General features: G+C 34.2%; 1 protein-coding gene across 1 annotated transcript; it reads right to left on the reverse strand.

Moving 5' to 3' along the window:
- Positions 1-1,114: 1,114 nt before the first annotated feature.
- Positions 1,115-3,102, reverse strand: LOC139889387 (uncharacterized). Its single transcript, XM_071872345.1, has 3 exons — positions 2,514-3,102; positions 2,179-2,418; positions 1,115-1,575 (listed from the first exon to the last, which is right to left on the reverse strand). Exons 1-3 carry the CDS (start codon positions 3,100-3,102, stop codon positions 1,115-1,117), a joined length of 1,290 nt encoding a protein of 429 aa, XP_071728446.1.
- Positions 3,103-16,050: the final 12,948 nt, after the last annotated feature.

Here is a 16,050-nt window from a genome sequence, read left to right on the forward strand (position 1 = left end):
AAATGTCACTGGTCATCGACGAGGATCTGCGTACATTTTCTATCTATCTCTAGCAGCTTTTAACTTTTCTCGAGCTATTGCAACTTTATCAGCGGTTTGTTGTACAATTTTAGGACCTGCAAACTGTTTCTCTCCGGCCTCTAACCAATAAGTCGAAGTTCTGCATCGTCTACCATACAACATCTCGTAGGGTGGCATGCCGATACTCGAATGATACGAATTATTGTATGCAAATTCTATCAATGGTAAGTGAGAATCCCATGACCCTCCATAATCCAATACACAGGCTCTTAACATATCCTCTAACGCTTGAATAGTTCGTTTTCTTTGACCGTCCATCTGAGGATGATGCGCTGTACTAAGATTAACACAAGTACCCAAATTTTGTTGTAAACTCTGCCAGAAGTTAGATACAAATCTCGAATCCCTATCTGACATAATAGATAATGGTATCCCATGCCGAGCTACAACTTCATTTATGTACAACTCAGCCAATTTACTCAACGATGTCGTTTCACTAGCAGGCAAAAAGTGTGCGCTCTTGGTTAATCGATCAACAATCACCCAGATCATATCATGTCCTTTCTGGGTTCGGGGTAACTTAATTACAAAATCCATCGTTATATGTTCCCATTTTCATTCTGGAATTTCTAATTGACGTAATGATCCATAGGGTTTTTGAAGTTCCGCTTTAACTTGGGTGCATATATGACATTTTTCCACAAAATTCGCGATGTCTTTCTTCATTGTTGGCCACCAATACATAGTCTTCAAATCATGGTACATCTTTGTACTTCCTGAATGAATGGATAATCTTGATTTGTGCACCTCATTCATAATTAATTCCCTCAGTTCTCTGAGTAAAGGAACCCATACTCGATTGTTGAAGATTTTTAATCCACGAGAATCGTCAATTAAATCCTTCTTTCTCTTGACTAAAAGGTCGGATTTTAAATGTTCATCCCTCAAGGCTTCAAATTGAGTTATCTTCAAGCGTTCGATCAGATCCGATACAATTTCTATTCGCATAAATTTCACATTGTCAATGAATCCTTTTCGGCTTAAAGCATCGGCGACTACATTTGCCTTACCCGGATGATAGCGGATTTCACAATCATAATCTTTTATTAATTCTTTCCACCATCTCTGCCTCATATTCAACTCTTTCTGAGAAAAGATATACTATAAACTCTTGTGATCTGTACAAATAACGCAGTGCGTACCGTATAAATAATGTCTCCATAGCTTCAAAGCAAAAAACCACTTCCGCCATTTCTAAGTCATGAACTGGATAATTCTTTTCATGAGTTTTCAACTGCCGTGAAGCATACGCAATTACCTTCTCTCGCTGCATTAACAAATAACCCAAACCCGCATATGACGCATCACAATATACCACAAAATCGTCGGTACCCTCGGGTAACGCTAATATTGGAGCTTGACACAACAGCTGCTTCAATGTCTGAAATGTTTTCTCCTGTTCATCACCCCATTGAAAAGATACATCCTTTCTAGTTAACTTTGTTAATGGACCCATAATCTTAGAGAAATCCTTAATAAATCTACGATAATACCCTGCCAAACCCAGAAAACTCTTAATTTCAGTCAGAGTTTTCGGTGCATTCCAATTCATTACCTCTTCTATTTTAGATGGATCCACTTTGATACCTTCTTGACAAATAATATGACCCAGAAACTGAACTTCACGTAACCAAAATTCACATTTGGAAAACTTGGCGTATAGCTGTTCTCATTTCAACAATTCTAATACTTGACGTAGGTGATCAGCATGCTCAGACTCTGTCTTTGAATAGATCATAATGTCGTCAATAAACACTATGACAAACTTATCGAGAAACTGTCGACACACCCTATTCATTAAATCCATAAAAATTGCTGGCGCATTCGTTAACCCGAACGACATCACCAAAAACTCATAATGACCGTACCTAGTACGAAATGCTGTTTTTAGAATATCGGATTCAGTAACACGAACCTGATGATACCCGGAACGTAAATCTATTTTTGAAAAGAACACAGCTCCTTGAAGCTGATCGAATAAATCATCTATCCTCGGAAGAGGATACTTATTCTTCACGGTTCTTTTGTTCAATTCCCGATAATCAACACACATTCAGAGCGTCCCGTCTTTCTTTTTCACGAACAACACTGGCGCACCCCATGGCGAAGAACTCGGACGAATAAACCTGCGGTCTAACAGTTCTTGTATTTGAGACATCATTTCATGTATCTCAGAGGGAGCCAACCTATACGGAGCTTTAGCCACTAGTGTAGATCCTGGCATCAACTCAATTCTGTATTCTACTTCCCTAACTGGTGGCAAACCTGGTAATTCATCTGGAAATACTTCTGGGAAGTCACGCACTACTGGGATATCAGCTACCATCTTTTCTCTTTCTTAGCATCAATTACATAGGCAAGAAATGTATCACACCCCTTTACTATCGATTTCCTAGCCTTCATCATCGAAATTAAAGGACAACCAAACCCACCCCGTTCGCCCCGGGCTATAACACGTGTCCCATCAGACAAATGGAAAGAAATAAATTTCTTATGACATTTTATACTTGCCTTATGGTAACTCAACCAGTTCATACCGAGAACTACATCAAATCTAGGTATGGGCATCACTAAGCAAGTCACCGGAAATATACTCCCATCTATTTCTATACTTATTCCAGACACAGATGTTGTAACTGGAACAGTCTTACCACTGGCTACATCCACTTCTAAAGGTTTAGGTAACATAGAAACAGGCAAGTTTAACTTATCACAGAATCTAGTAGTCATAAAATAAAGATAGGCTCCGCAATCAAACAATACATGAGCAGGTGTGGAGTTAACTAAAAACATACCAGTGATAGCATCGTCGACAGTAGTAGCTGTATCTACCGACATCTGGTTACGCTTTTGTCCAGTTGACGAAGCTAAAGATCCCCCGACTGACGCTTTCCTTGCTCCTGCCCCTACCCCAGAACTTATCTTTCTCGCAGATGGACAATCAGTTGACCTGTACCCTGATTTGTGACAATTCCAGCAAACATTTTCTTTGAATGTGCAAGCCTGGATATCGTGACCCATTACACCACACCGCATGCACCTCTTTGTTAAATTGGTACAAGGACCCGCATGTGTCGATTTACAACCATTGCACCATACCCTTTGGTTCGAACTACTACCACTTTGGGAAAATCTTCCCTTCTGTTGACCACCATGAGGCTTCTTTGATTTAAAACTACCTTGACTTGAAGCTTACTTGGGTTGCGTCACTGGTTCATTTTGAATTTCTCTGGCCGCCTTAATGTCTTCTTCCACCATCTTGGCTATTCCAAAAGCTTGAGTTTACGAAGGTGCCATTCTTACCAATGATCTGTATTCTGGCAAGATCATTTCCACAAACTGATCAATCTTAGATTGTTCATCCGGAAGTCACTGTTGTACAAAGCGAAGCTTATCAGTGAACTTCTCGATCACTTCATCAATTGTCATCTGTCTGGTCATCTTCAGATTCATAAATTCCCGTTTCATTCTTGAGATCTCATAAGGAGTGCAATACTGTTCGCACATCTTAGCTGCAAATTGTTCCGAAGTCACCTGGTTCAACATTTCCTTTAACATCTGAGAAGTTATTGAATCCCACCAACCCATTGCTTTCTTTTTCAACAATCTGCTGGCATAAGTTACACGTAATTCAGGCTCGTATTGACAGGCTTCCAATGTTCGGTCTACCTCACATAACCAATCAAAGGTTTCAGTTAGATTAGAACTACCGTCATACTCTGGAGGCTTACAATCAAGGAATTGCTTGAACGTACACTTCTTCTTTGTATCAATTGTTGGTGGTTGTCACATTTGGATCACGTAAGGATACATAACTTGACCCAGATTTTGGTATCTCTGTTGAGGCTGTGACTGTTGCTGAGGTGGCGTTTGAAACTGTGGAAATGGCAACGGAGCTTGGAACTGTTGTGGTTGTGATGAAGTTCCCCCTGATGCAGACCCAAACTGAGGTATAGAAAACCCTGGAGGTGCAGTATCATCATTACCCATCACTGTACCCGTAGAAACAATACCTTGTAGCTCAGTTATCCGGTCTCGGGATTCTTTCAATCGACTCTCCAATCGTTGGATGTACTCTTGCTGGTCAGTGTCTGAGTCTTCCCCTTCAGGTGGAGCTCTGAAGATTCGGGGGGTAGGTGAAGCTCGGACATCCTGCCTTTCGTCAGTCATCTTTCACCTGTACTACACATCATCTCACAAAAGCTTAGTGGATAATTCGTTAGTACCTACAGACTATCATACCATTCTCTACATTCACTTAGCTTGTCTCCCAATGATATGCTTGACACACTGTCGAAGGTTTAGAAACATGACATCCATGGGTACACGTTGCCAAACCTACACTCTGATACCAACTTGTAACACCGTCCATTTTTTTTAAAATACACAGCGAAAATATTATACATATAATACTTACATAACCATAATTATGTTTTACAATATCACACGGTTATTATAAATCATCCGGTGTTACGTTAAACAACTATTATTATATTATACAAAAGACATCAGAGTTTGATCTTCAAACATATCTAGCAAAACAAGCTTCTCCCAAAACCCTAGCGTATAAGCCTACCTGCAGGGAGGAAGTGAGGGAGTTAGCACAAGGCTAAGTGAATGACACAATCCTAACATGTATAAGCATATAACATCATGCTAGCCAACACACAAACAAGGTCTCGATAATAAGAGGATCAGCGGCCTGGCCGGGCCCTTAACTCCAATTGATCAGGCTGGAGTATACCGATAATTCCAATTACTGTCTCCCTCGCATAGTATCCAGATGCAGGGGGTGCATCATTCAACTATACTACGCAAATAGTAATTTCTGAACCAGAAAGACTCATTCCTGCCTCTTGCCCAACTTACAAATTTGGCATAACTACAAAACTATAGCTGCCCCACATGTAAGCCAGTTGCCGCTACAAAACCCGCAATCGGCAATATCACTACCAGACTACTAACCCGTAGTCGTCATCCAGGGTGGCTACAACAAGTCACATAATAAAGTACAGTATATCATATACTAATTATTCAGGTGAATAAGATAAGGTAACAGTAGCATACTCGCTACTAAATACTTATAAACATTAGGATAGTCCCACTCACCTGGAAATACAAGAACTCGGTAGTCTTATTTCACTAAGCCTTCACCTTTTCCTTTATCACCTGAGAATATCATTTCTCTAGTCAGTACACTTTTTAATCAGATTATATATCAGTATAACAATATAGTGAACGGGTGAGAATAGTACTTGACCCAAACATACAAACACTATCACTCGCACGGGTTGGGTCTCACTCGTGCGACTGACCAGCTCACTCGTATGGACGAGTATCCTCACTCGCACGACTGACCAACCTACTACCAAGAGTGACTTTAAAGTCCACTCACACGATTTAGTAGCTTACACGCACATTTGGACACTTCACCCATACGGGTGAGTGCCTCACTCGCACGGTTGAGCAAGAACAGCAACATTGAAAAGTAAATCTGATAACGATTCCAACGATAGTTTATTCGTCGAAAACGGAGTTACGGTTTGAAAGTTACACCCATTTTAATTTTACCAAACGCTGACCACTACTCAACCGCGTGGCTGAGGCCTCACATGTACGGTTGAGCCCTCAACCACGTGGTTGAGCCCTCAAAAGTGTGCTCAATCACGTGGTTGAGTTGTCGAAAGTGTGGGTGCTAAAAATCAGTTTCAGCTCGCTGTTTTCGCGTTTTTAGAACCCAAAACTCGATTTTTGCATGTTTTAGTCGATCCAAACGCTTAATAAAATCACATAACACATATATAAACTATTTCTAACATCAATCAAGCATAACAAACACATATAATCAAGAATCAAACTCAAAAATCATCAAAACTCATTTTAACCCAAAACCCACTTTTAAATTCATCAAATTCAATGATGTTTACCTTGTTTTGATCCTTGTAAATGTTAGAATCAGATAAACGAAATCACAAGCCTTGAATTTGCACTTTTGATTTTATGAATTTAGGGAGCTAAGGGGTGTTTAGGGTTTAAAGTTTCTAAACTAAGAAAGAATAGAACGTACGGGAGTATATATTTATTTAGGGGTTTCTTCATTGTAAGGAAACCCCATTCCCCACTACACACGGGTATTTACCAATTATCTAAAACACAATGTACCTCATTAGGTGGCCCTAACGAGGTCCAATTCACATAACGAAACATGTTCTGTGACCCTTGTCACAAAGCGCACACAACTAACTAATTAAATAATTATTAACCCATAATTATTAAAATCACTAAAATTAATAAACTAAGGGTAAAAGGTCATTTACCGCTAGGCCCGATTCGAGGTTATTACAAATGGAGTGCCTTTAAAGATCCAATTTAAGAGGCTGTTTCATTTGTTTAAAGATCCAATTTAAGAGGCTGTTTCATTTGGCCGCTGACAATAAATGTTTAATTAAAGATAATTTTGTTGATGGCAGTTGGAATTGGATATGGATTAGAGACAGTGTTGGTGGTAAGTTTATATAATTTGTTGAATCTTTTACTACAGATACAGTTCACAGAAGAAAATGATAATCAGAATTGGTCGATTGGTAATACAAGTGATTACAAAGTTTGCAGTACTCGTAATTTCATTGATAATCAAATACTTCCTACAAATAATTTCAAAACAAAATGGGTGAAGGAATTACCAATTAAAATTAACATTATGATGTGGCGTCTTGCTCGAGATCGACTCCCAAATCATACGAATTTAGTTGTCCGTGGTCTCAATCTCCAGAACACAAACTGTCCAATATGTAACCAAGATCCCGAAACATCTAATCATCTGTTTTTCTCATGCGTTGTGGCTCACGATCTTTGGCGAAGGTTAAGAACATGGTGTGATTCCAGAATTTTTCAAGTTGGAACGAATGGTCTTCATGGTATGAAAATTGGGTTGGGCTCAATAATTCTAAAATTCGGATTTATTGTATTGTGGCTGCATTTTTCTGAATTATGTGGTGTTTCCGTAACGGTGTTATTTTTCGGGACGAATTGCTAAATAGAGATGATTTATTCGATTTGATTCGTTCTACTTCATACTTTTGGCTTTATTATAGAAGTAGAGATAAAGTTAATTATAACAATTAACTATTGAAGTCGTTGTAACTTTCAATCGTATTTTTTCTTTTTTGCTTTCTAGTATCTAACTAGAGGCCTAATAATGTTGCGTTTGTAGTTAAAAAAAAAAAACAAAAAACAAAAAAACAGTTTAGTAAACTAACATTGAATAAACACGAATACTTCACATCTTTACATTTTTAAGTGCGAAGGGTATGGGTTTAAAATAAAGTGACAATATTTTATCTGTTTTAAAAAGCATTTAGAGTGAAGTGTCTAGTAGAAATAGATACAGAAATAGAAATAGATAGAAATATAATATATTATAATATAATGAGAGAACGTTTTCAGTTTTTATTGAGGAAAATAACGTATTTAATTATACAGTTATTTAAGGCAAGTACTTGTACGTGATTCATGTTTTCTTAAAACGCTTTCAAAAGACGTCTTTTGGTTATAAAAATTATTTGACTTTTAATTCAACATATTTTACTCCATTTTTTTCCCATGATAAATTATTCCTCTTAAGTAATTTTCTAATCTTACATTATACAATTGACCCCAAATTCTAACAAAGTGTATTCTATTATCATATGATGCACGAAACAAATAGGCTATAAAAATCTTAAGTTTTATTTTGGTGATGATAAACTAAATAACTGTATTATCCTTCAACAACAACATATATGAAAGGATGTGTCTTATGTAGAAACCTGTATGCATGCATAATGACATAAACAGTTAGAAGGGAAATAATACATTGAACCATTTTCTTGTTTGTTGTACAAATGCATTGATTGAAAATTAAATATGATATTGGTTATATATTTTTATTTTTATTTTATGTCATAAATCGGCCATAAATCACATGGGGTGCCCACATTCCACCAATCAATTGCCTGCATATTACGCTATTTTACCACCATCACTTCCATAAAAATAAAAAAAAAATAAAAAAATAACTAGTTATTTTTTCAAAATAAATTTTTAAAAATAGTATAAAAAATAAAAAAATTGCAAGTCTAGTATAACCTGCCGGCCGATTTCTAAACTTGTTGTGCCAATTCAGCAAAACGTGCAAATTTTTGCTATGCCAGATGTCCAGTCAGGAATACCGGCACTGACAATGCCGGTTTCTCTCAAACCCTGATTTTACTATTTTTGTTTATTAACTATAAAAACTCGAAAATAAACACAATCAGTTTTTGAAATAGTTTTGATAGACAATATTTATAAAATAGTTTTAATTAATAATAAACACGTCATTTAAATAATAAACACGATATTTTTTAAAAACGAAAATAAACCAAACTATTAAATAAACACGATAAAAAAAAACATGAAATTATATTAAATAAAAACGAAGCTAAACTATTACAAAATGAAACTAAACTATTACAATCAAAATATAATATAAACTAATGACGATTTATATGTCCTCCGGTTCTACAAAGTGTAGGTTTTTTGGTCTTCCTGCCCCTCTGAGGAACCACTGGCTGCAGCTCATTAGATGCTAAGTTCACGAGTTCATCATCAACATCATCAACATCATCAACATCATCAACAACAACATTATATATTTGCCGAACAAGTATGCTGACTTGTGGGGGTTTTGCATCACATTAGGGCTACCAAACCATTCGTCCACATTCATTTCAGGTGTGCGGGAGGATTGGTCATGTGTTGGATGGGAGGATTGGCTATGTGTTGGGTTAGGGGTTTGATTATAGTAGTCATAAGGGGATAACTGAAATTGATGTGAAGCATTGTACACAAAATCCAGGTTTTAAGGACGGTTTTGAGGAGGATGATGAATATAACTCATGACCTGTTTTGGAATTTGAAAAAAAAAAAAACTACAAGTTTTGTTGAGTTCCCGGTTGCATTTGAGCTGTATAATGACCACGTATTGCATATTTGCATGGAACCCTTCTTGCTGCATATTGATAAAAATTAAACAGTCATTAAATTAAAATCATTACATGCTAAAAGAAATATATGTACTTAATATAAAATTATTTTAACTTACAAATAAAGTTTGAATTGCCCCCAGTTAGGATATTTGTGGACTGGTGCCTGTCAGCTTGGATTAATCAATATTAGGTCTCCCCCTAAAATCATAATTATGTAGCTTCTGATGTGCATTCGACGACAACAACATCACATTAGTCAGAATATCCTGTCACCAACAGAATTGTCTACATATCCTATGTGACATATGTAGTTCGATAATACTCCAACAAATTATCGGACCGCAATATGCCCACAAATGCATATGACTTCTACAGTCCAGGTGAAGTCGCGGGAAAATCCGAACATATGGAGTCCACACAAGTCAGTGCTACCCACCCGAAGGGCGGTAAATGATGCACAAAATGTTGATATGCAATTTTTAGGAGTATTTTTGTTACTCCTTGCAGAAAGCCACTTAATAAAATGAAAGTATAAATGTATAAATATATTATTAAACGTATTATTAATGTATGTATATATAAACATATTATTAAACGTATTATTAAACGTATTTATATAAACATATTTTTAAACGTATTATTAAACGTATATATATGTATATGTATATATATATATATATATATATATATATATATATGTGTTCTATTAAATGTATATATATTGACTCGGTTAGCTACTCAACTGCATTCTCTGTTGGATAGAGGCAATTATTTCTTTTAATTGAGGCAATTGGTGGAATTCTTTCATGTGACGATCGCTCCAAATCCATATGGACGAACACATCATTCATCGATTTCATTGCGAGGTATTTGACCTCTATGTGATACGTTTTGTAAACATTGCATTCTTTTGAAAAGGTACACCATAAATAAATATTTAAATCAAAGGTTTTCGACATCTGATGATTTCTACATATAGACAATCACCGTAATATAATAGTTTACAATGATACTTCCGTTGACAATGCAGTCAAAATAAGATACATGGTGATGATTTGGTGAATGCAACGTTTCCTTGAAAAGTATGTCATGTAAGACTCTATGTACATAGCTTGTCTAACATATAAGCAAACAGCGGAAGACTTCTAGGAAACCTGAGAATAAACATGCTAACAAGTGTCAACACAAAGGTTGGTGAGTTCATAGTTGTATTGTTTCGTATAATCTGTATGTAAAGGTGGATCACAAGATTTCAGTTGTTTCATCCAGAAACGTTTATCAAAATATTCTATAAGATTGAGCACCCTGGTAACTAAGCTTTAACATCTCTATAATAAGTACCCCTGTGTTTAACATGCAACCAACATGTACAATACACTCAAATAGCATACGTCTATTTTATAGTTCAGGCTAGGGTTTCTATACCTAGAACAGACGGGGATGTCAAGCCCTATGGATCCATATACTACTACTCGCGCCCACCAGTTCTTATAACTGGCAGTTAACAGTTACCAAAGCTAAGGGATTTTCGGTTCAAACTCAGTGTAGAATTTAATATGTACTTGTATCCATTGCGTTTAAAATAAAGTGCATGTATTCTCAGCCCAAAAATATATATTGCAAAAGCAATTAAAAAGGGATCAATGAAACTCACCTTAGCAGCATATAAAGTTGTTCACCAAAATGCGACTGAAACTCGGATTACCAAATAATCGTAGATCTCAACCTAGAGAACATATGTAGGTCAATTAATGTCTATCAAGCTAGGTCAGGTCATAGTGTATCACAATCCTAATGATCGAGATCGACATACAAAAGTTATCCAAAGTCGTTTTCAAAAAGTCAATTTTGACAGTTGTTTAACAAAACGAGACGTACCTTATATAAGGATTCATTTACTCGGTTGGTAATATTCAAAAATCCAATTTATAAATCTCGTAAATAAGTTGTTTAAATCTTAATTGCTGATTCAAAAGCAATTTCAATTAACGTTAATCATAATTCAGTTGATCATATCTTTTAATCCGTTCATCGAAATTATTCGATATCTAAATGAAAAGTTATTGATTTTTCGCCAGCTTTCCAAAAACATTTATATCATATACCTTTTACCAGTAATATATGTATTTAATTCGTGATTCATTATAAAATATTTAACGACGAAATTTAGCATACAAGCATATATATAAATATATATACTCGAGCACTAGACATGGATACACAATTAATATATAAAAGATAAGATATGAATGCTTACGTATCAATATTGTGATTTAATATTGCAGGAAAGTACGTAGACGCAACAGAGATGATAAACACTAAGTTTGACTTGCGAACAATACCCACGAACATTACCCATAACCTCCATAGCTATAACCCATAACTTCCTTAGCTCTATCCCGCTCGAAAAACCATTTTGAAAGTGACACGCTCAAGACCTCGTCGTAGTATTTTATGTATAATACTAATACTAATACTACTAATAATAATAAGATTAATAATATTAATCTTAATAATAATAATAATAATAATAATAATAATAATAATAATAATAATAATAATAATAATAATAATAATAATAATAATAATAATAATAATAATAATAATAATAATAATAATAATAATAATAATAATAATAATAATAATAATAATAATAATAATAATAATAATAATAATAATACTAAATATAAGTATATTTAGAGAGAAAGATCGAGGTTGAGAAGGAATTGCATCAGAAACAGAAACAGATCGAGTTTAAATAGATGTGGCCTGATTTCCAGCCCCATGCGATCGCATGGTTTTTGGGCATCAAGGCCATGCGATCGCATGGCCTTCTGATCCAGCTCACATTCTTTTAACTTCTAGTTTGTCGATATATTTAAATATTAATATAATATATATAATTTAATTTAGTTAATTATATATTATATTAAATTCACATGCATAGTTGACTTGTAATTTTTGTTCCGATAAGTCGTACATCATCACTCGACTTATGTCCCGGTTTCGGTTTTTCAAATGTCATTTCGTACGCTGAGAAAACTTGCAATTTACGTTTCGTGTCACGTACCTTTTTCAAAATATAGCCTTAAATTATCCCTAAACTATACCACTCAAAGTATATCTTAAACTTTCGAGTATTTTGGTCATTTACTTCTATAAATTATCGTCTCACTATTTGTTAATATATATATAATAACAATTCGTTTTATGACCAAGTTAGTATTATATTTTATCGTATTGTTAAATATATATTTTCAATATTAATAAACACGTTTTTAAAATACATATCGCAAGTTATTCATATATCTAATTCCAACAGTTAATATTCCTTATTATTGTATGTGTCCAAATTACATTATTTAAACAAACACTTTACCATTTATTCTGAATACCGTTAAGAATGCATGATTTCCCAAATCAATGTGGACCTCACAACCGAGACCCTTAATAATATCATAATCCTTAAGGGACTCATTAAATATCTTTTAATTCAATCGTTTAGCATAATCTTTTAACTTCGTAGTTAAATATATCAATCAGATAATCAAACCAATATGTTTAATGCACAGTATCATTTACATAACACTTCGTTACGTTTTCAAGTTATAGTATATGTATCTATTTATATATAATTGTTCGCGAATCGTTGAGAACAATCGAAAGGTATTTGAATAGTTCAAGAATTTTAGGATTCAACTTCATAGACTTTGCTTATCGTGTCGAAAACATTAAAGATTAAGTTCAAATTTGGTCAGAAATTTCCGGGTCATCACAGTACCTCCCCGTTAAAGAAATTTCGTCCCGAAATTTGAGTGAGGTCATCATGGCTAACAATAAAAATGTTTTCATGACGAATATGTGTTGATAAATAGAATTTTTATCACCGTTGAATAATATGGATAAAACAATCCAATTACTCGAAGTGTATGAGGGAAGTTATCGTAATAGAGTGAAATTGAGAATAGAGATGTGTCTTATCTCTTGATGTAGTAATGATTGATTTTCGGAATTTAAGGAATAGAAAATCTTCATAATCTAAATAAGATATGATTCTTCGAAATTTAAGGAAATTAATATTTCCTTTGATTATATGCGTAATCTGCCTCGATTGCTATGTCTGATATTTTGCTATAAATTGACTTCTTCCGTTTCATTTATTTTCACCACTCCTATAATCTTCTTCCTTATTTCATACTTCTTAATAGATTGTGAAAATGCTTCATCCAGTTCTGATTCTTGATATACTCCTAACTTTCATATCTATCATTCTTCTTTTTCATCTGCCGCCGGAGGAATCTATTCACTTTTACTATACTCTTGGCTTTATAGTATTTTTAGTTCTCCCTTGTCTTTACGTTGCAATACATATTGATATACATGGTTTGTGATTTATGTGTTTTTATCGGGCTTTTTATTCTCCGTTATATTTCGAAGCTTCATGCTTTCGTTCTCTCTTCCCGCCTTCAAGTCAAGCAAATAATGGTCCAGAATTCTTAGGTATGGATTTTGAAATGAACATAGTTAATGTTCTAAGAAGGGAATTGTAATGGCAAGATCTTGATTTGTCAAATTACCAGACTATCCGGAAAAGATCGAATCATCAAGAAATATATTTTCTTGATATATTTAGAGATTATATGGAATGGAAGAGTTATGTAACATGGTTCATGATGAGGGTGGGATATGTGAACCTTTATCACGTTCCATTATAAACTCAGCATGACTTACTATAATATAATCACGTTGATCAAGTGTCATTATATTATACTAATTCATGCTTCAGTTCCCAACACTACTTCAAAACATTCATATTTTAAACTTGAAGGTTTCAGAATTTAGAAACTAAAATAGTTTCTTTTATGATGTAACACAGATAGCGCGAAGAGATGAATGATTTCATATAAGTATAGTTATGAAATATCTTCAGAAATATCGAGGATATTTATAAAGAAAGATACGATGATATCTTAGAATATTTAAGATAAGATGATAATGAAGAATATTGTCCGTAAAGGTTTTGGAGTAAGGAGCAAGGTATTCGTTAATGACTTCAGTAGACACTGAATCATTTGTATTCTTTGAAGGTAGGTTTAGTCTTTGTGATTTGTCCACAGCCTCCTTCATGGTCTGCTCAATCCGTTTTCCAGTTCCAAACCTTTTCTTTTTCTCAACTTTACCACCATACCATTCTTTATCATCAAACTTTTGACTGTTAACGTCGTTTACAGTTTTTGCTGCTTCATCAGCATTTTTCCAAAATTCGAAGGACTAGTTTCACAGTTTGGGGTGTTTTTCAGAAACTTCACATTCGAAGTAAGTAAGTCTAGGAGATAGACATTATATAACTGTTGGCGTAGAATTGCTGCGAAATTCTAAATACTGATTGCTAATTTCTGGTAGTTGGCATGGCAGTTATTGTGAGAAGATGTAGACGAGTACATAATAGGGTTTCAATGAGTATAATGATTTTTCGGAAGGTCAAGGATCAATGAAGTTGTTGGTAAATTTACTGCTAATGTGGTGGTATATAAAAGGTTCCCCAGTAACAAGAACGTATATATCAAGGTTATAGTAAGGCTAATCTGAAAAGTCGAAGTTGACTGGTTGGAAGTGTGGTAAAACTGGATACTTTGAAAAGGGATTGAAAGTTATTTTTGGTAAAAACAATACTAAAGGATCTTTCACAGTTTTGAAGTCAAAGTATAGCTTTGAAAGATGTAGAGATCTAAGAATGATGTCACTGGTTCAGAGTTATGACTTGGATTCTGATTCGTCAATATCAGAATATGTAATTGAATTTGTATAAAAACGACTGTATATCGTTGTGAGTATTGGTAATAATTTTTGAATCAAAGTTGAAGAATATACAGTGTAACATATTAATTGCGAACTTAAATATTTCCCGGGTATTACCTACCCGTTAAAGATTTCACAATTAATATTTTGTACAAAAGAATTTTTATTACCTTCTTTATGAAAATATATGTGTGTATATTTTTCTTCAGATGTAATACAGATTTAATGAGTTAATATCAGATTAAGCTCATTGGATTTTCGGCTTGACTTAGAAATGATTAATCTCTAAAATATTAAAGATTACATAATCTTTGCGGAGTATTTCGCTAAGGTAATCGATACTTCATTAATTATTCTTATTGATATTTCTCGGTGAAGGATGTTGATGCTTGTGGAATTCTTGCGAACTTTGCAAGGCACAGATGATATTTTCTGGAAAGTTTCGAGTATATCGAAAATGAAAATGTACAATCAATTATGTAATTGAATAATACACTTGATTTATTATGAAATGGAATTCATTGAGTTGAAACAGAGATTGTAGTTAATGATGGTAAAGTCGTTAACAAAGGATGTACATCATAGCATATTAGTAATATGAATTATCCGAGTAATATTTACCCTTTTTTTTTCAATTCATACATAATAGCTTAGTACGAAAAGATTTATGATGGTTTTAAAATTTATATATATATGATATACATATAAATTCTTTAGAGGAATTGAGTTATTACTTCATAAATCATTGATATAATATACTCGTTGTTGACTTGTAATGATGTCCACGGTGCTTTCTTGAACTGACGGAGCTTGTGATGTAGCAGATGCTGCTGGTGCTGAAAATGCTGACGGTACTGATGATGCTGTCGGTACTGTTGATGTTGTGATATAACAAGTCTAGCTTGTAAATCATACACCATTTCGATCAGGGTTTCTACTCTATCTGATTTATGGTTAAGTCTAGAATAGATAATCTCTAAACTTTAGAAATTACATAATCGCCGTAGAATGTTTCTCCGATGAAGTTATGAATCAATACTGTGACAACCCGGAAATTTCCAACCAAATTTAAACTTTAATCTTTATATTTTTCTGACATGATAAGCAATATTTGTTAAGTTAAATTGAAAGAATTTTAAACTATGTTCATACATTCATTCAA

The sequence above is a fragment of the Rutidosis leptorrhynchoides genome, chromosome 1 (genome assembly GCF_046630445.1).
Source record: "Rutidosis leptorrhynchoides isolate AG116_Rl617_1_P2 chromosome 1, CSIRO_AGI_Rlap_v1, whole genome shotgun sequence".
Classification (NCBI taxonomy): Eukaryota; Viridiplantae; Streptophyta; class Magnoliopsida; order Asterales; family Asteraceae; genus Rutidosis; species Rutidosis leptorrhynchoides.

Coding starts and splice junctions, on each gene's coding strand:
- LOC139889387 (XM_071872345.1), bottom strand. CDS start 3,102: ATGGGTCACGATATCCAGGCTTGCACATTCAAAGAAAATGTTTGCTGG. Junction 2,419..2,513: donor TATAGCCCGGGGCGAACGGG/GTGGGTTTGGTT, acceptor ATTGATGCTAAG/AAAGAGAAAAGATGGTAGCT. Junction 1,576..2,178: donor TCCGAGTTCTTCGCCATGGG/GTGCGCCAGTGT, acceptor TGGGTTTGGCAG/GGTATTATCGTAGATTTATT.